Genomic DNA, 27015 nt, shown 5'->3' with positions numbered 1-27015 from the left:
GCGCTATTAATGTGTGACTTGTTTACGGTTTGCTTTGTGGAACATTATTCAGGAAATTGCAGCACTTATGTACTAAGAATAGGAATAGAATTAATATCAGAAACTAGGAGCTTCGATTGCTTTAGGGACTCTAGCCATAATATGACGTCGAAGTACTTGTTACCTGTCTTACAGGCTTACCTGGAAGGGAAGTATCTGCTGCGTGCTGGTGTCGTAGGCGACCGCCTCACAGTCCAACACACAGCTGCGCACCGATGGCTTTAGTAGTGATTCCAGCCGCCCTATCACGTCGGGGTACTTGCTGCAAATTTCACGACCACATTAATGAGAACCTATTGAGGATAATTATTTTTTTTTGAATTTTTAATGCGTTTTTAGAATTGGTACAATTAATAAATAAATATTCTTACCTATGAATAAGAATATGTTCCACAGCAAAGTCAATGCATATTTTTAAAAAGTATCCAAATGCATCCAGTCAAGGAACACAAATTTGAATACGATCTAATTTTTAACAAATAAATAAATTTCTGCTGTTTTTTCTTCTATTTTTTTTCTGTTTCCTCCACGAGTGTGGCTGAATAACTACTATTGGAGAATGTTAAAGAATGTAAACATTTTAATTCTTGGAGCATCGAAGTAATAATAAAAAATTTAAACTTTTTGTTTTAAAAATAACATAATTAACAAACTAAACAATACCACTCCTTGGGCATAGTGCGACGGCAATTCCATGAATTAATTTAATGCTTGAAAAAAAGAAGCTCGCTAAGTACATCTTGTACCCGTTTTTCTCAAATCTGAGACAAATGTTTTAGAATGGGCGGTAAATTTTGTCCTTAAAATATTTGAATTTGGAATGTATCACAAGCAGCCAGTTAATGATAAGAGAAGAAAAAGAAAGAAAAAAAAACCGAATTTTAAAGAAAATATACGTTGGAGGCTAGTTAAAGATTGTTGCATTTGAGTTAATGACGGCAAACGCAAGAAAGCGTTACATTATGTGGAGCAGGTGTGTACCTGGTGTTGTTCTCCTGGTTGCGGCTGAAGATGGCAGCACGCGCCAGTTCGGCTCGCTCGTGGCCGGGCACGTGGAGCTGCGCACGTTCGCCGTCGTACTTCCACTCGCACGTGAACGGCTCGCCCACGAACCTGCACACATTTGACGTTTCGCACAATTTTATTTATTATATACAAACACTTTATCGCATAATATTACAAAGTATTTGGCCCCTACACTAGACATGCCTTGCCATAGCCTGTCCTGTAGGCAACCAATTTACATTCTATGGTTACCAATATGAATCGAAGGGTCAAAAAGTGCACTCTGTATGTATATGTGTTGTGTGTGTGTGTGTGTGTGTGTGTATCTGATTAATCAAGTCACAAAGTAGTAACATTATATGAATGCTAACCTATCACTTTAAGAATAGCTTCCATGTCTACATAAGTGAGTTATGAGTGAGATTAAAAAAGCCACTGAGTTAAATCCTCTATCCATTCGACTACTAGATAGCCTAGTTTATGGCCAATGTCGTAGAACAACATAATACTTAAGTAGCCAAGCAATGTGTATAAAATTATTCAATTAGCAACCCCTAGAATTAAAAACGACACAAAAAGGGTTTCCTTGGCTCCTGTTTAAATGGTTAATTGACAAAAAAAGTATAGTGGATATTAAGGACTTTTTAAATTAATTAAAATTAGCCGAATATAAGTTTACTGTATTCGACGCAAAAAATAAATTTCATTTCCTTTGAAGCCAAATTTGAACAATTCAGGTGAAGAACAACGTCTTGTGCACGGACCTTTCATATATAATCGGTAATAATTTGTTAGTTGGTCAACATTGACAGTTGACGTTAATCAGTTTTGCGAGTTGATAATTAACAAGTATGCTATATCATTCACTTCAGATTCATTGTCGTTTAAACTTTTATACATTTTTAACGTAAATTTTATGTTTTTACAGGTCTGGTCTTATCTTATTTATTATGTGAGCATATTTAGTTGTTAAAAAAGCTTAATTAGTATATTAACCTTCGGACTTTAAGTTAAATATATAAAAAAGCTACACATAAATAAGCAGTTAGGTACCTGGTGAACAGTTCGTGCACCCCCTTAGTGGGGTGCGCCAACATTGGCTTGAGAGGCACCCCGGGTGTGAGGCGGCAGTGTTGCGGCAGGGCCTCCACGCCGTGGGTGAGCAGCGCCGGCACTATCAGGTCGTAGTTGGGGCACTCGCAGTACGTCGTCTTTATTGTGAGCGCGCATTCATCTACGCGAGCCTGTAGAACAGTGTCCATATACCTTTTTTTTCTAGATAATAGAAAGAACGAAACAGACACAGGACAAACGGCATCCACTATTCATTCATAAACCGGCCCACAATAGGCCAGGAATAGCTTCTCACACTCAGTTCAGCCTCTCAACTAGTCCGCTAAAAATACACGTCTTGCTATGTGGAGGTCACGGCTAAGCACCTCAAACCCGAAAATCAGCGTGAATGGAGAGACTAGCCGAAGGATACAACCTCAGCTGGCCTATCTGGAAGTCGCTCAACCCCCTCAGAGCAGGAGTGGGGAAATCTAGGGCAAACTAAGCGAGGTGGGGCTACATCTCTGGACATGATATGGAGTGCATCTGCGGTCATCCAAGACAGACCGTTGCGCACATGACTGGGTGCTCTGCCTGCACAACACAACAACACACAACATGCACGAACGAGGAGCTACACGAGGCTACCGACCAAGCTTTCGTGGTTACGGCTTTTTCGACTGCCCGTATTTGAGGTGACCGTCGACTCGATAAGAAGAAGAATGATCTAACCTTTTTTTTAAGATTTGGGGTTAAACACTTAAATCCTGGGATCTATTGTGTTCCTGATTGCACTAGCGCGTCTGCTCTCAACTCCCCTATACCTAAAAATGAGATTTGGAAATCGAGGTAGGGAACGTGTAACTTACTATGTGTTCCTTACTATACCAGAATTTAAATTACATCCTCGAGACCAATTAATTATAAAAGGCGTAGGATCCTCGGACGGTTTAGGCAGGGTACGTTTTTTTTTTTATGGAATAGGAGGACAAACGAGCGTACGGGTCACCTGGTGCTAAGTGATCACCGCCGCCCACATTCTCTTGCAACACCAGAGAAATCACAAGAGCGTTGCCGGCCTTTGCATTCCTTGTTGTCCTCTGCCTTAAGTAATTATATTTTTAGACACCCCAACTTAATCTTTATTCCAGTGAGTGCAGGTAAGTCCAGGCAGTGGCCTCGCATTCCACTAAGATGTTTGGGCTCTTCAGTGGCTTAACAGCAGAATCTGTCCATATTATATATATACCTTCATAACATCGCAATAATATTCTTAAAAAACATTATGTGCTACGGACGTGCTGTCTGTTAGGTATCACCGCCATTCTCTTAAAACACTGGAGCTTTGTCAACCTTTTTGTGGGTTTTCTCGGTTTTATTGAAGCTCTTACACACCTCAATGGAAGACAAATTTTTCGTTGCAGACTTTCGTTGGACGTGTAAAAAAGTTAATGAAGAACTGTGGATACAAACCATTTGTTATGTTTTTAAAGTGATAACCCTCACTTCTAGGATTAATACACAAATAAAATTTGAAAACAAAATTTTATGAACGATGCGGTTGCCAATTAATTATTAAAAAACGAGTACGGCTGTATGGGCTTGAACCCTTTGCCTGTCTTAATAGTGGAAGAAGAAACCAAAAAAAAAACGAATGACGCAAACGGCAGAAAATTTTAAGAACCAATTTCAACCTGTTACTTTTTTATTACAGATATGCGCGCGCATCTTAAAATGTCACTCTCATCATTTTTCATAACGCGTCTAAAGAAGTATAACTTCAAATGTATTTAAAATTAAAATGAGTCACCTTGTACTGTTGCTGGTTGAGCAGCCCGCTGACATCCAGCTCCCCGGCGTGTCGGCCTGCGGGGGGCGTGGCCGCGCACGCAGCTCCCAGCGCCTGTAGCACGGACAGCTCCGCCAGACCGATGCGCAACTTACCTTCGAGCGATCTATTGGAGTGCAATATACTTAATATTTTTGAAGAAATGTATGTAGTCATAGTATCAACACGGACGAGTAAAAAAAGAAGGACTCCGTGTCACCTTACATAACAGTGAAGCCCCAAAACAAGCCGGTAAACGTGTAAATACATAGCCCCACGCACACACTTACACTATTACAAGCCGATCGGCCGCCATTATGAGATATGCCATCGTCTGTGACAGAACAGTTTGCGTCGCAATAAAATATTTTAAAAATGCCGTAGTGCGTTGTGAAAAAGTGTAAAAACAATACTATAAAAGTATTTGTGGATATATGATTATTTGAGGGAGAAAAAATTGTGTAACTGGTATCCCCCGTAACCGTACACACACTAGCATAAAGGTGCTTCACTTGCTAATATCAGGGCGCGGATTCCTTCTTTTTAGTCTGTGAGTATCAATAGTATTTCTAGTTGGTAAGCTTTTTTAATAAATAAATAAACATACAGTAAATAATAACTTCGTAGGTCCTATGAACGCCCCCTGAGCTGTTCCTTTATTTGTTGGGATTATGTCGCTAAAGGTTGACCACTTTAACTGTCATGTGTCATCTTTGATAAATTTAGAAGCGGCCCATGTATGCCATTGCTTGCGGCTATCTCTTGCAAATTTTTTATGTAGTAATTTGTAATGAGGCATATCGAAAGCCCTGCTAAAATCAATAAATAAGGCTAAAACATGAAGGTTATCATAAATTAAATCTATTTACATCAATAAATGTTCGCAATAACTGGATAGTGCTTTTGTTTTTCTGAAAACCGAATAATATTATGTGATGAAATGTGTGTGATTAAAATCTATTAATTTGGTTATAAAAAACCTTTCAATTATTTAATTCAAATAAGATAGTATATTTATAGGTTGATAATTATGCTAAAAATTATGGCTGTAATATGTCGTATAACTAATATCTTAAGCGGATTCAGATTAATAATCGTTTTGGATACAGTCTATTAAATGTGCAATGACAGGATTTAATGTAAATAAATAATAAATGTTTCGTGTTAAATTAATGGCTGACCATATAGAAAACTCATAATCATATTACAAAAACCATAACGTGCACCAGAAAAACAACATTCTTTTCAATAAAATAATTTAGAAAACCGATCTTAGCGGACGGTATAGAGTTGGGTCAACCATAATGCAAAGGAGTCGAGGTTAATCTCACAGTAGTAGGGATTCGCCGGTTCTGGCTCACTTGCTCGTGATGCCTACTAAAAAAAAAAAAAAAGAAGTTTGGTGTCAAACTGGGGGTTTTGATGTATTTCCGAGCGATTGCGCTGATCCGTTTTTCGATATCTCTTATAGTTTCAAAGTTAGCTTTTTAAATTAAACAGATCCATAATCATTAATAATCACTGGTCATTTAGCTAATGATTGGTGAGCGACTCAATGTCTAAATTTCCATGAACGTGATACAGGTAATTTACTAATTACCTCTATCACATTCGTTACTACGATTAAAAAGACAGTTTCTGTATTTATTATTTATTTTTAAAACATAATTTAAATAAAGTATATAATAAAACATCATTGCAGATTGTATCATTTTCAAAATATTTGATGAAATCATTCAAACTCTTCTTATTAAACTTAAAGTATAGATACATTATGCAGTACTCGCCACACACTGCGGTATATTCATTCTGTACTCTTGCAGTATTGTAGTTATACATTCTGGAATTCCTTTGTAAAAACATCAGCTGGAATCCCTGAGGTGGACGACCATATGAATCGAAGTATTGTCCAATACCCTGCTCATCAATGTGTATTGCAACCCAGTGAGTGCCTGGCTTATTATCACTATCTAAATTGCTGACAATATAACAGGGCGTTACAACATACGAGGGGAGGTCAAAAAGTTCGCGGAATGACTGGGAAAAAAGATGAAATGATACATTATGTTATTTTTCCTTTTCAATATATTCCCCCTTAACACGAATACATTTTTGGGATCTGGCATATAACTTATTAATACCGTCGAAAAAATAGGTTTTGTCTTGGGCGTCAAAATACGCCGAAATCGCCGACTTGACTTCATCATCGTCTCTAAATTTTTTTCCACGCAGCTCTTTCTTCATCTTTGGGAATAAATAAAAATCGCTAGGGGCCAGGTCTGGACTGTAGGGTGGATGGCGTAGTTGTTCAAAACCGCATCGATGAATGGCAGCCGTCGCAACATGACTCGTGTGAACGGGCGCGTTGTCGTGCAAAAGGAGTACACCTTTTGTCAGTTTTCCTCTTCTTTTTTCTTTAATAGCTTCTTTTAATCGGTCCAATAGGGAAGCGTAGTACTCTCCCGTTATAGAAACACCACGTTCTTTATAATCGATCAAAAGAATACCTTCAGTATCCCAAAAAATAGTCGCCATGATCTTTCCGGCCGATTGCGACACTTTAAATTTTTTTGGGGGTGGTGTGCCTTTTTTGTGCCACTGCATCGACTCCTGCTTTGACTCAGGCTCATAGTGGTGAACCCAAGTTTCATCACCGGTTACAATTCGGGCCATAATTTCTTCCCTAACTTCTCCACAGCGGTCCAAATACTCGCGGGAACAGTTGACGCGCACGTTTTTGCAGCGGCGTGAGCATTCTCGGGACCCACCTTGAACACACTTTACTCATGCCAAGATGTTGATGAAGAATATTTAAAATTGTGGTTTCTGATACTCCAACTGATGCTGCAAGTTGTTTCTTCTTCAACCTTCCGTCTTCCAATACAAGTTTTTCAACTTTTTCAATGATTTCCGGCGTAGTGGCCTCAATGGGCCGTCCAGGTCGAGGATCATCTTCAATTGACTCCCTTCCTTGCTTGAAAAGGCCGTGCCATTTGTAAATCATGGTTTTACCAGGAGCAGAGTCTCCGTAAACAGCTAACATCTCTTGCAAAATAGTTTGAGGCGTTTTTCCTTGTTTGGTGAGGAACTTTACGACGGCGCGATGTTCAATTTTCTCCATAGTGGCTAGTTTGTTCCCGATTTACTTGTTCACTCGTTTGTAACTCGAAAGCTAATGACCCAATTAGGCTAGAAATTGGCATATATAGTAATTATGAGTTACTCAAGTAGCGGCTACCTGGAGGAGCGACCTCACCCCCGCCAACCCCGCCATTCCGCGAACTTTTTGACCGCCCCTCGTATATCGGCAATCGGTTTGCCGCGAACCTTATTTTTAATACTGGGATCGATTTTGTTCAAATAATTCTGTATCTCGATTGTATTCATATCAGTTGAGAACAGGGTCTTGTCAGTTGCGATGATTGAATAGTTATGTGGATCATAATAACATAAGCACTCAATAAATAAGGCTTTAATGTATCTTATTCATGTATTTAAAACTTATATGGTTACAATAAAACAAAATATCATTACAAGCGATTCAAATATAAATCTATGAACATTTGATGAAATTATATTTTCATCAATTTTATTATAATATAAAAGCTGATTGAAAACGAACTTTGTACCTACATACTTACGTAGTCATTAGTACAATCTGGAAATGTTGACTCCATTAAACTATCAATAATTGAACTTATCATTTAAGTGCCATTATGTTTCATCACAATATTTAAAAACCAGTACTTATCATAAACAAATTTACTTTTACGATATTTTAGTATAAAATGCTAGAACTGTTCAGAAAAATAATCATTGAAGTGGCGTATTCAGTCAAATTATTATATATTTTGTGTGTTGTGTAATTGTTGAGTGATTTGCTGCAATGGAGGTAAGTTTTATCTATTATTCACTTTGAAATTAAAAAGTAATATCATTTGTTATATTAAGATATGTATGTATAATACTATTCTAAAGCAGTCTTATTGTTGTTGTAGAATGCATTCAACCCAACAATGGAAGAAAATACATATAAAACATTTTACTATCCATTGTCTGAAGATAGGCAGGATTCATTAAAAGTTCCTCAACTTAAATCCTTGAAGAGGGCCAGCTCAAATGAAAATATAGATGCATTATTCGAAGTGAAAAAAACAAAACAAAAGAAAATATCATCATCAATATCCAGAGCACATGAGAATGGAAGTATTTACATTACAACTAATGCAGATGACGGAAGAAATGCATCACATTTGGTTTAAATAGAAATCTATGATCTCATTAATATAAAAAACACGCCTGCACAAGAACAATGGAAATACGCTGATTATAGATTAAAATATTATACAATCGACAATAATGAAAGTTATAAGGACATAAAAAAGATTTTATACAATGTTACGAAGAAAATTTTAGAAACAGAAAATTATAAGAAATATAATTTTAACAATAAGTAGGTAGCTATGAAGAAATACATAAATATTAGTCCAGTTTAGTTATTAGTTTATTTATTCTCTTATACAAATAATATTATTATATTCTCATCATTTGGAAAATTAAACATAACGATATGGAACTCTGCTTTGTATGTAATGAGGTTGAAAAAATGATCAAGTGAGTTATTTTCTTTGTAAATTATTTAGTATTATATTATTGATGAAATGTGGTTAATATCATTCACTTATGTTGTAGTCAACCTGTTCTACAAAGTGGAGGAGGTTTTAAGAGAGGAAGTGCAGTATTACAAGACAGTGAAGACAATGATACAAGTACAAAGAGAGGAAGACAAGGGGAACCATCCACATCATCGGGGCTCACCAGTGTGAACGATGAAATGGTGAACTGTTCTTTATGTCAAATCTTAATACGGAAAAGATATTATGCAAATCATCTTAGAAGTAACCTCCATAAGAATAACGTAATGCAATTACATAGTACTTTAAAAAATGTCACAGTACACGAATCGGCTTTTGGTAATAGAATAATCTCATATAAAATAAAGAGTAAATCCAACCAATTACAAACATTCGAAACACCAGAAATGTTTTTGAATTCTATTAAAAATGAAATTATTTCACTATTTGAGGAATCTGTTCGATTGCTTACAATTTTTAAGGTTAATTTTATTCTGCACGCTAATTTTGTTCAAGAAACAAAAAGTATTTCTAATGAATTTGAATTTCAAACATGTAGTTATACTATAATGCAGGGTGAGGATTTAAATTTTTTCTTTTCGTCCTTATGTGATATGTTGATGACTAAAATTAGCACATTTGAGAAAAAAGATAGTGGTTGGAGTCTTAAGAAAATAAATGCATTAGACATGAATATAAACAAATTCAATCCATTACGTGGAAAATCATACATTGAATTACCTAAAGAAATCAAATTAAAAAAAAGTGTTATAAATGTACAAAACTCGGATGATTTATGTTTTAAATGGGCTTTGCTTTCTGCATTGTATCCAGTTACTAAGAACTCTCAGAGAGTTTCATCTTACAGTAAATATTCAAATAAATTAAATTTTAACGGAGTTACGTTTCCTGTTAAAATGACAGATATACAAAAAGTAGAAAGGCTAAATAATTTAAGTATAAATGTTTTTGGTCTTGAATACAATTGTAAAAAGAAAGTACATGAATTAGTTGGTCCATTGTATTTAACAAAATCACGGAAAATTGTTCATATCAATTTATTATTTATTTCGCACGGAACAATTAATCATTTTTGCTACATTAAAAACCTATCGCGTTTAGTAAGTGGTCAAATTTCAAACCATGAACATGCAATCTACATCTGTGACGGTTGTCTTTTACACTTCTCAACAAATGATAAGTTATCAGCCCATCAATTGAATGATTGTTGTCATATTAAAGTGGAATTGCCTAGTACAGACAAAACTTTAAAAGATTGGTTTGGACAACCAATTTCAAACAATGTCTTAAAATTTGATAAATTTAATAAGATGTTACAAATACCCTTTGTTATATACGCGGATTTTGAAGCTTTCCTTAATCCAATTCAGACATGCTTTAACGATCCATCAAAACCTTATACAACTAATGTTCACAAACACGAAGTTTATAGTTTTGGGTACTATATCAAATGTTCATATGATGATAGTTTATCAAAATATGAAACATATAGTGGTCCTCATTGTACTCATGTCTTTATGAATCAGTTGTATAAAGATTTAGAAGTGATTTGCGCAAAGAATTCTTTTGTCATAAGTCCAAAGCCTTTGACTTCCAATGATAATGAAATTATTTCGCAATGTAAAGACTGCTTTATATGTCAATTTAATTTAAATGGTGAATGTGCATTATACTTTGACTCGCATACAGGACATTTTAGAGGAGTTGCACACGAAGTATGTAAGACAAAGTTTAGAATCCCCTATCACATCCCAGTTTTTTTACACAATCTTAGTCAATATGACTCTCATTTTATTGTTCATGCATTAAATTCTATTGAAGGGGAAATTGATATTATTCCACAAACGAAAGAAAAGTACATTTCTTTCACAAAAACCATAAAATTTAATAATCATAAAATTCAATTGAGATTCGTTGATTCGTTTAAATTTTTGCCTTGTAGTTTAGACAAACTCGTTCAAAATTTGAAGGAAGAACAATTTCAAACATTAAAATATAATTTTCCAAATAATAATGATTTTTTACGTCTTAGAAAAAAAGGAATTTATCCATATGAATTTATGTCATCACATGATTCCTTAAAACTTTCAGCACTCCCTAGTCGCGATAAATTTTACAATACATTAACCGACACACATATTTCCGATGAAGATTATGAACATGCCAAGGATGTTTGGCAACACTTTCATTGTCAAAATATGTCAGATTATTCTGATTTATATCTTAAAACCGATGTTTTACTTTTAACAGATGTGTTTGAAAATTTCCGAGCCTTATGTTTGCAAACATATGGTCTAGATCCAGCTCATTATTATACAGCACCTGGGTTAAGTTGGGATGCTATGTTAAAATGCACAAAAATTAAATTAGAATTACTTCAAGACTTTGAACAAATAGCTTTTATTAGATCGGGCATTCGAGGAGGTGTATCTCAATGTAGCAATCGTTATGCCAAAGCTAATAACAAATATATGCGAGCATATGATAAAGACACACCAAACTCATTTTTAACTTATCTTGATGCTAATAACCTTTACGGATGGGCCATGTCTCAATTCCTTCCTACAGGAGGTTTTGAGTGGGTAGATGTCACAACTAATTTTGATGTCCCTGATGATTATGAATATGGTTTTATTTTGGAAGTAGATCTAGAATATCCTATTGAACTGCATGATTTACATTCTGACCTACCCTTATGTCCCGAGAATATATGTATTGGTAATACAAAAGACATAAAATTAGTTCCAAACCTTCGTAATAAAATTAAATATGTGATTCACTACAGAAATTTAAAGCAATGTCTGACAATGGGTTTAAAATTACAAAAAATTCATAGAATTTTAAAATTCAAACAATGCGCATGGTTACAATATTATATAGATTTAAATACAAACATGCGTAAACTAGCCACATCTGATTTCGAAAAAGATTTTTATAAATTAATGAATAACTCAGTGTTTGGAAAAGCAATGGAAAATATCGAAAAAAGAGTAAATGTAAAATTATTGAGTCATTGGGAAAATCAGGGTAAAATTCTAGGCGCACAAGATTTAATTGCTAAGCCAGAATTCCATAGTTTATCTATTTTTAATGAAAATTTGGTTGCAGTTCAATTACGAAAGACGAAATTGTTCCATAATAAACCTATTTATTTGGGATTTTGTATATTGGATATTTTTAAAACTCTAATGTACGATTTTCACTATAACTATATGTTTAAAAAGTTTCAAAACAAATTAAAATTATTGTACACAGATACTGATAGTTTAATATATCAAATTTTTACAGATGATTTTTACAGAGATATAAAACCTGATTTACATTTGCGTTTCGATACCTCTGACTATACAGAAAAAAATATATTTGGCTATCCAAAACTCAATAAAAAGAAGTTAGGCTACTTTAAAGATGAAAACAATGGTAACATATTTAATGAATTTGTAGGACTTAGATCTAAAATGTATGCATTAGATGTTGAGGGAAAATTCACAGCTAAAGCTAAGGGGGTTAATAAAAGTGTTACTAAGAATATGAAAATGGAAAATTATAAGACTTGCTTATTTGAAAATAAGAACGAATATTGTTCAATGCTTAGATTTAAGTCAATAAAGCATAATATTTTTACTCAAAGAATAAATAAATCTAGTCTGTCATTTAATGATACCAAACGGTACATTTTACCAAATAATATTGATACCTTAGCTTGGGGTCATCATAAAATAGAATAAATATTATATTAAATTTTAAGAATAAATTATTATAGTTTTAAAAAACCAAATGAGAGATTATTGTATTTAGATGTATAAGTTGCGGAGTAAAACATGATGTACTGTATATTGTTTCAATTATAGATTTTTCTGTTTAAATAAATGGTGGTTTAATAACAGATTGTTTCATTACTATACTAAACCTTAACACACATAGACGTAGTAGATAATGCATCATTTCAATCATCCATTCACTGCAATAGTTGCTGGTCCAAGTGGATGTGGAAAATCAGTTTTCGTAAATAATTTTATAAAATTTTTGAATGATATCTGTGATACAAATTTTACCCAAATCACCTGGTGCTTTGATGAAATGCAGCCTTAATATAATCTCAACCACATTAATTAATAAAGATAGTTTTTATTTAACTTTACTAAGCAATAGTTCTATGGATTATTTTCCTGATAATACAACAACATTATTTTCTACGAAACTGCCAAAACCAACAATACTAGAAGGTGAATGGAGGGTTGGAGTAGTAGAATTTCAGTACCCATGCACTATGTTTACCGTTCAAGAACATGAAAACATTATTTAAATAACAAAGTTGATGCAAGTACCCAATGAAAGTAAACCGTCATATGTTTATTACAAGACACATATTCCAGCCACAAATTACGATAACATAAATCATATTTTGATGGCACTGAATAACACTCGAGAAAAAATTAAATTTAAGTGCGATGAGGTTTCAAGGATTGTAGTTGCTACAATAACGGATGAATCCATAAAATCTGTAACTCTATCACCTAAATTATGTCTTCAACTAGGGTTCGAACCAAACAGGAACCTCGTTGAAAAAAATTTTGGAAAGTGTCCAGCTAATTTGCATTTGGGTTTACCGTCTCAATTATTTGTTTATTGTGACATAGTGGAGCCTCAAATCGTTGGAGATGTTATGACACCCCTTTTACGAATAATACCATTGGATCCCTCAAAATACATATATGGAGCGTACAAAATGCACGTTTTCTCTCCTCCCCATTACCTACCTGTGATGCGTAGAGAATTTGATACAATTGAAATAGATATAAGAACAAGCACCGGTCAAAAGATACCATTCCAATTTGGAACAGTGTGCATTAAACTCCACTTTCAAAAATTATAATGTACGGCAAACGTGATAATATTTCATGTCCATATGAACACTATTATACTCACCAGGCCGGATATTTAAATCAAAAACTTGTATCGCCACCGAAAAATACATATGCATATCGAGCTTATATTGAAACTCTATTGAATTATGCACCTGCTGCAAAAGAATCTCATCTCACTTGTGGTCTATGGTATGAAGATACAGCTGGAAAAATGGATGCAACTGATGAACAAAATAAATGATTTATTAAAAGACAAGAATTGGCTAGTGAAAGCAAAGAAATAGAAATGATAGGACATTTACATGGAGATTTATTCAACCAAGAAAAATTTTTGATTAATGGCGTTGACATGTGCGTAAAGTTAGTTCGTTCTAGAGAAAATTTCAATCTCATGGCTTCATCAACTGACTTTAAAGTGTCTATTACAGATGCAACTCTTATTATTCGAAGAGCACGAATCAACCCAACTGTGCTACTTGCACATCAAAAAGTTTTATCATCTACTACAGCAAAATATCCAATCACGCGAGCAGAAGTCAAAGTTTTAACTATACCATCAGGCATTCAGGGGAAAACCCTTGATAACATATTCCTTGGTCAAATACCCAAAAGGTGTATAGTCGGTTTTGTGAATAATGCATCCTTTAATGGTAGTCTCACAAAAAACCCATTCAATTTCGAAAATTATGATATTAATACATTTTGTTTATACATAGATGGACAACAGATACCTTCAAAAGCCTTACAGCCATCGTTTGACAATAATATTTTTACTACGGTCTATCATACGTTATTCTCAGGAACAGGTATACATTTCCTAAATGAAGGCAATGGAGTATCAAGAGAGCAATATGCCAAAAGGTTTTGCTTGCTAGCCTTCGACTTAACACCCGATTTATCAGCAAATTCTTCAAGTCATTGGAATCTTATAAAACATGGTAGTGTAAGATTAGAAGTTCGTTTTGAATCAGCTCTTACACAAACAATTAACTGTATTGTTTATGCGGAATTCGATAATGTTATTGAAATTGATAAAAATCGTAATATTTCTGTAGATTACAGCAGTTAGAATATAATAATTAATGTTTGAATCGTTTGTATCCTTGTGTATTTTTTATGTTGATTAAATACTAGATTACCTTATAAATTTATATAATAAAAATATGTATATAAAATGATATTTTGTTTTATTATGGTGAAACATAATGGCACTTAAATGATAAGTTCAATTATTGATAGTTTAATGGAGTCAACATTTCCAGATTGTACTAATGACTACGTAAGTATGTACGAGGGGAGGTCAAAAAGTTCGCGGAATGACTGGGAAAAAAGATGAAATGATACATTATGTTATTTTTCCTTTTCAATATATTCCCCCTTAACACGAATACATTTTTGGGATCTGGCATATAACTTATTAATACCGTCGAAAAAATAGGTTTTGTCTTGGGCGTCAAAATACGCCGAAATCGCCGACTTGACTTCATCATCGTCTCTAAATTTTTTTCCACGCAGCTCTTTCTTCATCTTTGGGAATAAATAAAAATCGCTAGGGGCCAGGTCTGGACTGTAGGGTGGATGGCGTAGTTGTTCAAAACCGCATCGATGAATGGCAGCCGTCGCAACATGACTCGTGTGAACGGGCGCGTTGTCGTGCAAAAGGAGTACACCTTTTGTCAGTTTTCCTCTTCTTTTTTCTTTAATAGCTTCTTTTAATCGGTCCAATAGGGAAGCGTAGTACTCTCCCGTTATAGAAACACCACGTTCTTTATAATCGATCAAAAGAATACCTTCAGTATCCCAAAAAATAGTCGCCATGATCTTTCCGGCCGATTGCGACACTTTAAATTTTTTTGGGGGTGGTGTGCCTTTTTTGTGCCACTGCATCGACTCCTGCTTTGACTCAGGCTCATAGTGGTGAACCCAAGTTTCATCACCGGTTACAATTCGGGCCATAATTTCTTCCCTAACTTCTCCACAGCGGTCCAAATACTCGCGGGAACAGTTGACGCGCTCACGTTTTTGCAGCGGCGTGAGCATTCTCGGGACCCACCTTGAACACACTTTACTCATGCCAAGATGTTGATGAAGAATATTTAAAATTGTGGTTTCTGATACTCCAACTGATGCTGCAAGTTGTTTCTTCTTCAACCTTCCGTCTTCCAATACAAGTTTTTCAACTTTTTCAATGATTTCCGGCGTAGTGGCCTCAATGGGCCGTCCAGGTCGAGGATCATCTTCAATTGACTCCCTTCCTTGCTTGAAAAGGCCGTGCCATTTGTAAATCATGGTTTTACCAGGAGCAGAGTCTCCGTAAACAGCTAACATCTCTTGCAAAATAGTTTGAGGCGTTTTTCCTTGTTTGGTGAGGAACTTTACGACGGCGCGATGTTCAATTTTCTCCATAGTGGCTAGTTTGTTCCCGATTTACTTGTTCACTCGTTTGTAACTCGAAAGCTAATGACCCAATTAGGCTAGAAATTGGCATATATAGTAATTATGAGTTACTCAAGTAGCGGCTACCTGGAGGAGCGACCTCACCCCCGCCAACCCCGCCATTCCGCGAACTTTTTGACCGCCCCTCGTAGGTACAAAGTTCGTTTTCAATCAGCTTTTATATTATAATAAAATTGATGAAAATATAATTTCATCAAATGTTCATAGATTTATATTTGAATCGCTTGTAATGATATTTTGTTTTATTGTAACCATATAAGTTTTAAATACATGAATAAGATACATTAAAGCCTTATTTATTGAGTGCTTATGTTATTATGATTCACATAACTATTCAATCATCGCAACTGACAAGACCCTGTTCTCAACTAATATGAATACAATCGAGATACAGAATTATTTGAACAAAATCGATCCCAGTATTAAAAATAATGTTTACGCGGCAAACCGATTGCCGATATATGTTGTAACGCCCTGTTATATTGTCAGCAATTTAGATAGTGATAATAAGCCAGGCACTCACTGGGTTGCAATACACATTGATGAGCAGGGTATTGGACAATACTTCGATTCATATGGTCGTCCACCTCAGGGATTCCAGCTGATGTTTTTACAAAGGAATTCCAGAATGTATAACTACAATACTGCAAGAGTACAGGATGAATATACCGCAGTGTGTGGCGAGTACTGCATAATGTATCTATACTTTAAGTTTAATAAGAAGAGTTTGAATGATTTCATCAAATATTTTGAAAATGATACAATCTGCAATGATGTTTTATTATATACTTTATTTAAATCATGTTTTAAAAATAAATAATAAATAGAGAAACTGTCTTTTTAATCGTAGTAACGAATGTGATAGAGGTAATTAGTAAATTACCTGTATCACGTTCATGGAAATTTAGACATTGAGTCGCTCACCAATCATTAGCTAAATGACCAGTGATTATTAATGATTATGGATCTGTTTAATTTAAAAAGCTAACTTTGAAACTATAAGAGATATCGAAAAACGGATCAGCGCAATCGCTCGGAAATACATCAAAACCCCCAGTTTGACACCAAACTTCTTTTTTTTTTTTTTTAGTAGGCATCACGAGCAAGTGAGCCAGAATCGAGGAGCCAGAACCGGCGAATCCCTACTACTGTGAGCCAGAACCGGCGAATCCCTACTACTTCTCACCCTATCTCATGTGGGGGAGAGAGACGACGCAATCGAGTATAAACTAGAATAAGTAAATATAAATCGAGGAAACTTATCTACATTATTATTTTTTAAATCTCACGTGAGATTAGGGGGTCGAGTTAAATCTTACAGAATCTCACCAAGATGAGAGGGCGAAAAATCGGCAAAATCTGTTCGCGTTTCTATTGGATGCCCCTTAGCTTGGTATATAATATGGCATTGGTAAAGAATAAACATATTGTACATAACAGGACGAATAAACATACATATAATTTTTAAGCGAAATCGTGTTGTAAATCACTTATTGAACGCAAATTAATATGAACTCAAAAAATTTAAAATAGACACACACAGAAGAAACGACACTAGCGTTTGCGTCACCGGTTTTTAATAGCGGATTCCGCATAAAAGCGGTGAAATTCATCATATCAGATGACTTACTGTTCAAAAACCTGACTAACTGTACCAACTAAATACTACTTATCGAGTACACTTGTTTAGCCAAAATAAATGTGCTAGCGACGAGTATAACACCCACGTCCAGACCACTCACCTGATCAGATACCGCGCCTCAGACTGCCTGCAGGCCACGTACAGAGACTGTATCTTGGATATCTTCTTGTTGACAGATGCCTGTCCTGTTACAATTTAAAAATACATTACAGTTCTAGCCCAACTATTCTTTATTGTATTTGATTGTGAGAACGAACTGAGTGATACAATTGAATTAATTTGATTCCTTTTGATGTCAGTTCCAACGCTACCACCGCTTCAGAAACAAATGACAATCTGAAGGAGAAGAAACAGAGTAAGAAACTCTCCCACCATTCATTGATATCAGAAGCAGAACTCATCCAGGGCATACACCACAATTTTTGTACCACAGCGTTTCTGCAGCAAAATAGTTAGGCTCTTGTACTGTTATATTCGAGTTTGCGGTGTGTTGCAGCCTGTGATTAATTAATAGTTCACTCAACGAAACTAACGCGCGAATGAACGATCCACCGGGGTCGTGCAAATTCAATATAGGCAAATAGGCATAGCCTACCTCAATAAAAACCTATATTAAAATTATATAGCACTAACGTTATAGATAATTAAGTTTAATTTTGTTCTATTATTGTATAACCAAACTTCCACTAAACACCCACCTGTAAGTTTTACCAAGGTAGGCAGTTTTACAAACGCCTATTAGAAGCGGCTCCCTTACATAGAAATTATTTAGCGATAGTGTTCGTCGAAAGTTATACGACTACAGAAGAAGGTGCGCTGTCTACATATCAAATGTTCCGAAAACATGAGTTCCCAATTTACCAGCGTTACGTAGGCATGCCTACTGGCCTATTATTGGCCCATCGCCTACATCTTAATGAATTATATGGCGACTCCCGAGGTAAACAATAACCAACGATCCCATATCTGTCTCACTCGCTCCCATGAGAGGTGGATTATAACCTGTTTCGCTCTGCTGCAAAGTGCAAGTTTTCTGTTTGTGCAATGAAATGAAGTTGCTGTGTGTTGTGTGTTAAAAATAGTTACCTACCTATTAGGTTATTCAATTATACCAGAGAAATAAGAGTGTGCCAGTTATGCTACACAGTTTGCATTCAAACAAAAATAAAAATTGTTTCTTTCAATATGTAGGCCGATTCAAATTAATGTTACTTGAGATATCTGTGATAGTGAAAATTTTGTTCGATCGCTATTCCTTTACAATACCTACAAGTAACAACACGAAGAACACCGCAAAAACAGTGGTAAGCGAATTTATATCGTTATTACCTACTAAATATTAGACCTACTTACAATATGTAGGAAAATATATATGTTTTGAATGACACACTGATTGTAGTGTCTAATTTCTACTTTGAGTTCATAAGTTTGAAAATTATATGGATTGCGATTAAAGATGTTTTTGAAGCTACAAATGTTCCAAATGAGTGACATCTACTGGTAATTTAAGAAATACGAAAGTACACAATACAATATCACGTCATTATAATATTATTATAAAAAAAATAGTGATCGTGAAATCGATGTTAAATTTATGCAACATCATAAATGCATGAAAAATCTACACAGTGATTGCAATTTGTGTCTTTACCGCTAGATGGCGGTAAAATTTAAAATTTCTAAATCATAGTTAATTTTAATAACAATATCATTTAAAAAAAAAACTACGCGTACCTATTATGGATAAGGAGCTACAATAGGAAAACTTACTAACATATTCTGAAGCTAATCAAAAAGCGGACTCTATATGTCATTTTTGAAGAGTTTAATTTAAATCATCTAATATATAAAATTCTCGTGTCGCTGTGTTTGTAGTTAAACTCCTCCGAAACAGCTTGACCGATTCTCATGAAATTTTGTGTACGTATTGGTTAGGTTTGAGAATCGAACAATATCTATTTTTCATCCCCCTAAATGTTAATGGTAGTCCACAATTTTTTTTTTAAATTCACAAATCCTATAGGGTTGCAAGATGGCAATCGAATACAATAATATTGTAGTACGATTAATTTGGTAGGTCTGAGAACTTTTTATACCCTAATTTTTTTAATTACTTTATATGGCAATACAACGTTTGCTGGGTCAGCTAGTATCAATATAAAATTATTTTGTAGAAAATATACGATGAATAATTAATTAAATTAAAATTGTGCTGTGCAATACCTAAATTTTTAACTACATAATTTCATATTATTAGAGTAGAATACCTAAAGTGATAAAAACTAAAATATTAGGTTGACCAATTAATGGTCCCGAAACTATACGCGAAACACAAACAACTTCAATATTTTGAGATCAAAACCTAGCGCTGTCGGACTAAGCCTAACTACAACTAGTTTGATCTTCATGTCTACCTTGCTGGAAAACCAATCCATGCCCCTGCGATCCACATGTTGCGGAACCGGTTCTTCAGCTTCGGAAACCGTAAATAAATAATTAAATGTATTTTTCGGAGTTGAAGAAAAGGGGAAAACGGAACCTGAATTGGTTTACTATATAAAAGAAATTGTTACGGATGCAGATATACATCTAGATAGTCAAGAAATAAGCAATGTTTAACGAATCGGAGCAATAACAAGCAAGAAAAGACCAGTAGTAGTTACTTTGACAATTTGGAAAAAGCATTTGATACTTAGAAACAAGTCCAACCTTCCTGCTAGTATCTAAAGGAAGACTACCCTAAGCACATCTTAGAAATACGAAAGCAACTACAATCAAAAGTAAAAGAGGAAATAGAAAAGGGGAACTTTGCATATATAAAATATGACAAGCACCGACCCAGGCCCTGAAAAAAGGAAGCGTGAACAGTTTGGCTCGCCAAAATCACCTACAAAAAAAGAGGTCAATCCCAAACAAAAATAGCCTGCCAACTGGAAAAAATTCAAGGATGTAGTAAAACCTAATTTATTAAATTATGTAGCAAGGGGAAGGTCTAGCTCACTTTCAGAATTACCAAAAAACAATTAACTACCCTCCTACAGCCGGAACAAAATCAAAGCTAACTCTATAATAACACTAACACAGAAGAAATGCACCCCAAGCCGGCTAGTCACCGTGGGGGAAGCCGACTACTACCCTCCAAATATAAATATTAAACATCAGATGCCTATGATACACAAAAATGTGCTACACATAATTACATACAACACACTCTCATTAAGAAAAGAGGAAAAATTATCGGAACTCAAAATGCCCCTGGAATATATTAACTGGTCCATCATAGGACTGAGTGAAGTAAGACGTTTAGGAGAAAGTTTAGAAGACTACAAAGAATTCATTTTTTACTTTAAAGGAGATACGCCAGGTAAACACGGAGTAGGCTTCTTAATACGAAAGGAATTAAAGGATAACATAATTGAACTCATAGGTATAACAGAGCGTATTGCAATACTAAACATAAAGTTGCCACCATTACGAGCTATGTGGTCTATTGTTCAAGTTTACTCACCAACGGAGCAATCGACTCAGACAGAAATTGACTCTTACAGATGCAATAAAAAATCATGCCTATAAAAACTTGATAGTCATGGGAGATTTTAATGCGCGGCTTGGAAACAAAAGAGAGGGGGAGGAAATATTTTTAGGCTCTTATACCTCCGGTAAAAGGACAAGTAATGGAGAGAAACTAATTCAATTTACTTATGAATATAATTTAAAAATACTAAACAGCCAATACAAAAACCGTACAAGGAACAGATGGACCTGGGAATCTCCAGATGGGAGTTACAAAAATGAGATAAATTATATTCTCTCGAATAGAAGTCTAACTTTTAGTGATTGTAGAGTAATAAATAACCTTAACTTCAACAGCAATCATAGAGCACTCAGAGCTAAACTAGAAGTAAAGACAATCAAGGAAAGGCCATTTAAAATTAAGTCAAAAATAAAGACAGATACATAAAGACCAAAGAATTAAAGGCGAAAGCAACAAACTTCATGAACATTACCAAAGAACTTATCACTCAGGATAAATACAACAAATTTGTAGAAATTTTGGAATCAAAGTCAACCAAAAAAACATTAGAAAAACCAGACAAAATATTACCATGGCTATCAGAAGCAACAAAGAGCCTATTAGCAATCAGGAAAGAACTATTTAGCAGGCCAAACAAGACTAAATAAATTAGAAGGAACATAACCGAAACTAGTAAACAAATAAATATAAACATACGAAAAGATAGAGAAAAATACAGATTAGAAAAGTTAGAGTCATGTATTCAGAACACAGGAGAAGCTAAGAAAGCAACCAAACAACTAGAAAAGCGAGACAGGATACCTAAAATGAAAACCTTGTGTGGCAAAAACTTGACCAGAAGACCACACATATACAAATTAGCAACAAATTTCTTTAAAAATTTGTATACAAGTCAATATCACAATATTCTGCCAACAGATCTAGAAAGAGATGAAATAGTACCAGACATATTGCTCATTGAAGTAGAAACGGCAATAGCATCACAAAAGAAGGATAACCTGCTCCTGGTTCAGACCTCATTACAAATGAATTCCTTATAGATAATAATGATATCATCACACCCATTCTTACACACATATTCAATGATGTTCTAAAGTGCGAGATGATCCCAGAACAATGGACGACATCAACAATAGTCTTACTGCATAAGAAAGGATTTAGGAGTGGCTATAAATGGTCTGAAAATAAATGGGGATAATCTGTCACATTTAAGATTTGCAGATGACATAATGAGCTGGAGACTGAAAGCAGAAAAGCAGGATTAGAAATGAACACCCAGAAAACCAAAATCATGACAAATGGAACAAAATAACCTATATACATCAAAAAAAATAGAATTGAGTATGTTGATGAATATGTATAGCTGGGCCAAATAATATCAACAAAAGTGGAAATTGGAAGTGCATGGAAAAGATTCTGGAGTTTGAAAGATATATTCAAAAATAAACAAACTAGTATGGCCATCGAAAGAAAACTCTTCAACACCAGCAATTCTGCCTGTATTGACATATGGCTGCCAAACTTGGTCCCTAACAAAAGCACAAATTAAAAAACTTCAACATGTCAGAATGCAATGAACAGAAGCATGATGGGGAAGAAACTTTTAGATAGATTAAAAATATCAACCATAAAAAAGCACACAGGAACGAAATATATATAACCATTAAGAAACTTAAAAGGGAGTGGGGGCAGGGCATACAATCAGAGGACAGGCAAAATGTAGTAAAACATTAATGAATTGGTACACAGGTCACATGAAAAGGAAAAGGGGTAGACCTTTCCAAAGATGGGTGAACCAAATAAGAACTGTTGCAGGTGGCACATGGACTAGAACTGCGGGGCATAGAAATTTATGGAGGAAATTGGAGGAGGTCTTTGCCAACAATAAGCAAACAGACAAGGTTATTGAGGGAGCTTAAATTTCATTTTAAATATAAATATTCTAGGTTAAGTAAAACACTTTGTATAACTTTTCTGAATAAAGGCTTATATTATTATTTTGCGAGCATTTTATAAGCGATTTATTTATGCTCAAGTACTGAACATGGAGTTACTGAGTCATCAGTCACATAAATTATTGAATGTTATTGTCGTCGGATCGCGGTCTGTTATTTAACTATTAATTATTAAATTATTTAACTTAAGATTAACATCACTCGAGTTTTGTTTCGCCACTCATTCTCATAAACATGATGGTGCACGATTACCCGTCATATTGGCGACCTGGCGCAGAGCGGCGTGCACGTTGCGCAGGCGCAGAGGCGCGGGGCGCATCATGGTCCGCTGGGAAGCGCGCGCGCGCTCCGCCACGATGCCCAGGTCGCCCTCACTGCGCGCCGCGGCCCGCAGCTGCGCCACCGTGCGCCCAGTGCACTGCCCCACCGCTTTCATTATGTACGTCTCCGCCATGCCTAACAAACACACAGACACATTTAAATTTATTTATACAGAAATAAAATTTTAAAACAAAATTTAATGAACAATGCGGGACTCGAACCCTTAGCTGAGCTAACCGTTCGAGTGACGTATCGTCATAAAATATTGTATGCTTTGTTCAACTCTCAGGTTGTGGCTTCATTTCAATTTATTTATATTCCCAATTATTTTTCACTTTATAATTCATCCATGAAGTTTCCTATACTATTATAAAATACATTGTAAACATTATACTATCAAGAAAATACATAGAAATTGTTTTCAAATGAAATTTTCGGTCTTTATAATTAAGCTCAAATATTTTCAGGGAAATTTATTCATATCAATTATGAAAATTGGTCACACTAACCAAGTTCTAAGCCCTGGTAGGCCGGCCCCAACTGATTCAAGCACATGTATATACTCGGCAGTAGGTCTTCCGGTGTCAATGCTATTACAGACCTCAAGTAATTGCTCAGTATATCAATCATCTTGAGACGAGAGGATGTAGCCTCAATAGCTTCCAGAGTCTTTGCTAGTGCTAAGTATGGAATGTCCTGTCCTTTAGTCCAGCATGCATCATTCACTGGGTGGTATCGTGTTTTAGCAGGATTGTAATCTGTTTCTAAAATATAAATGTAATAAAAATTCATTTAATATTATTCATAATAGTAGTCATGGGCTATCACATAATCATCAGGTTACCCCCAGTAGACCTGTTTGTTTCACAGATTCTAAAAAGCAATCAATATAAAAAAGTTTGATAAGTATAGTCTGATGTATGTATATGACATCACACTATTACTAACTTAATACTCATAAGTACACTGTTACAGAGGAGTACCCCTCCCACTGTGGTTCGGTTTGAAGGGCACCATAGCTAGTGAAATTACTGAACTGAATAGACTTAAGATGGTTTAAATTGACAAGCGCTATTGCCACTTAGAATATTGGATTCAGTCAAAAATCCTGAGTGGTACTGCATTGTAGGCATATTGGCTATCACTTACCATCCAATTAAGATCTGGCTTGTCTCTCTACTTTTTTCAACTCATAAAAATACCATTCAATTTGGCCATAAGTTCAACAATGTGTGTGACAGTATAATAAACAATGAACCTGCAACAACTTGAGCTGCATCACTCTTCTCCTCTTTCACACCGTTCTCCTTTATGTCAGTCTTAACTGGTGTTAGCTTTTCTTCTTTTACCTTCTTGGAAGTTATTGGACTCTTCTTTTCAGTTTTCTTTGGAGAAAGTTCTTTTGAATTTTCAATTTTTAATGTACTATTCTCAGATTTAATTTTGTTGGATGTTTTTATTTTATTTCCATTTAAAGGCTTTTCGATTTTTTGAAAAAGATTTTTCGGTGACTCATATGTCCTTAAAGGCTTATCTGACCTTAGGTTATCCTGACAATTTGGTGAGCTTTCTGTTTCACTATCAGAACTTTCAATTCGCTGCCGTTTTAATTTTTTCTGAAAGGAAATGTCAGACTAAATTAAAAGAAACAGTTGTGTGTTGGGATGAGATTGGTTTGTTACAACTTTTTTTTTATAAAATTTAGTAATAATTATATTTATTATAAAAATAAATAGACTGAGGGTGGTATCTCCATTCCCAATCTGTGGTGTCATTAAGAGTCATTTAAGTTATTAGTAACCTTTACCATAGAACACATATCTTACAAATATTAGGGACCCTGTATTGTTACCATAGTGACAATTATTATCCACCTTTATAAAAAAAATCTATATCTTTTATCCTTAAACTAGCAATTCTTGTGTATATATATTTATACTCTGAATCTCGGAAACGGCTCCAAAGTTTTTAAGGAAGTTTAGTATACAGGTAGTTTCGGGGAAGAAAAATCGATCTAGCTAGGTTTCAATTTAAAAAAAATTGTGAAATAGCTACAATAACATTAGAATACATAGGTAAATTTGCCATTATATACAAGACAAGAGTTGCTCAGATGGGTCATTGGGTAATCCGGAAAGCAGAAGACCCCGGTTTGAATCCAGATGTCCTATTAGATTTTCTATTTTTTTTCAAGTTTTGTACATTCTTAAAAAACCGAGCAAAACTCGGTCATCCAGATATTATAATTAAGAGGGTAAACTGTCTGATGTTACACCAACATCACTTAGGTGATGTGAACTTTTTTAATTTATGCTTACACTTAAATGAGTTACAGTATAAATTCTGTACAATAAATTTAACTCATACATATTTCAAACAGTATTAAACTAGATATAAAATACTAAGATATGACAATAAAACCTTTTCTATAACAGGTGAATTTATTGGACTTGACTCATTTTCACTACTCTGTGACCGTGTTCGCTTTGATGTTTTCCTTTTTGCATTTGATGGAGGTGTCTCATCTTTTCCATTACTAATTGCTTCATTAGTCTGAAAAAAATCAATTAATATTGTAAAAAATTATAGTACTGCGAAGTGGGAAACTACAAGTAACTGTATTTTTGTAGTAGTTTGGTTACCTGTGCTTTTTCATCCATATCATTTGTTTTCTTTTCACTTCTTTTTGGAGTAGCACTGAAAAAAGCTCTAATACTCGTCTGAGACATTTTCCTAACACAAAATATAGGGCTTCCCAAAGATGTGGTTTTGTTTGAAACTCTTATGATAAGGGGAGTATAAATAGTAAGTTTATTTCGTGATAAATAAGCAGTAGTAAAAAGGCATCTACTTATTCTCGTCAACGTGTATAAATTCATAAAAAAAATAGTTTATTCACGTATCAAATTACATAAAAGCAATTGTTTAATAATTTTATTGAATTATCTATATTTAATAGATATTACAATTTATTTACATACTATTTGAATTAGATAATAAAATTAAAAAAACAGCCCTAAAACTTGGATTAGGCGCGCTAAACTTTATTTGGTGACATTGACACAAACAGTAACCACCGAATACTTTTACTCTATGACAGTAACTATTGACTGTGAATAATTATTATCACATTTCTTTTTCAGTACAGTACTATAATAGAGAGAACTCAAGTTAGCGCGTTTAAGACTAAGAAAACCCCATTATTATCGTATCACCACACTCCGAGTATACTATTTTTAAAGCCTCACCTAGACTCGGAATACTGGGTCTCGAAATCTAGAGCGTTGCTAATTCCGCGGTCATCTGTATTTCGCGCAATTTCGTAGATTGGATGTCATAAATAGAACCCGGTAATACTTTAAGCCAGCCCACATTCTAGCGCATAAAAGTGTTGGAGATAGCACACAGCCTTGGGCCACTCCAGCGTTCACGGGCTTCGGGTTCGAGCAATAGCCGTCGACAATGACCTGTAAGCATACAGGCACACACATACCCTGGCATGAGGCAAAAAATTATGCTCTATTTAGTACCCGGGGTGCGTTAAATATGACGTATAGAGAATTCTGCATCTCCGTAAGGAAACACAAGACCGGCTGCGCCATGTCAAGGTGGTGGTGGACGGTGTTTTAAATTATGGCCTCCGGTTCTCGACAATAA

The 27015-nt window shown here is 34.9% G+C and overlaps 1 protein-coding gene across 1 annotated transcript in view; it reads right to left on the bottom strand.

Annotated features, from left to right (window-relative positions):
- LOC126969790 (DNA ligase 1) overlaps window positions 1-26399 on the bottom strand; it is a 30622-nt gene extending 4223 nt beyond the window's left edge. The window contains exons 1-10 of the mRNA XM_050815353.1: window positions 26001-26399; window positions 25780-25911; window positions 24617-24974; window positions 23868-24122; window positions 23290-23493; window positions 17648-17732; window positions 3908-4052; window positions 2098-2288; window positions 1021-1152; window positions 181-301 (exon numbers count right to left, since the gene is read on the bottom strand). Coding sequence (XP_050671310.1) covers window positions 181-301; window positions 1021-1152; window positions 2098-2288; window positions 3908-4052; window positions 17648-17732; window positions 23290-23493; window positions 23868-24122; window positions 24617-24974; window positions 25780-25911; window positions 26001-26237 — 1860 coding nt within the window. The 5' untranslated portion in view covers window positions 26238-26399. The remainder of the gene's footprint in view (window positions 1-180; window positions 302-1020; window positions 1153-2097; window positions 2289-3907; window positions 4053-17647; window positions 17733-23289; window positions 23494-23867; window positions 24123-24616; window positions 24975-25779; window positions 25912-26000) is intronic.
- Between the last annotated feature and the right edge of the window lie 616 nt (window positions 26400-27015).

Source organism: Leptidea sinapis, chromosome 19, assembly GCF_905404315.1.
Source record: "Leptidea sinapis chromosome 19, ilLepSina1.1, whole genome shotgun sequence".
NCBI lineage: Eukaryota > Metazoa > Arthropoda > Insecta > Lepidoptera > Pieridae > Leptidea > Leptidea sinapis.
The sequence above is the reverse complement of the archived record's forward strand: the minus strand, read 5'-3'. Positions and strand labels throughout refer to the sequence as shown.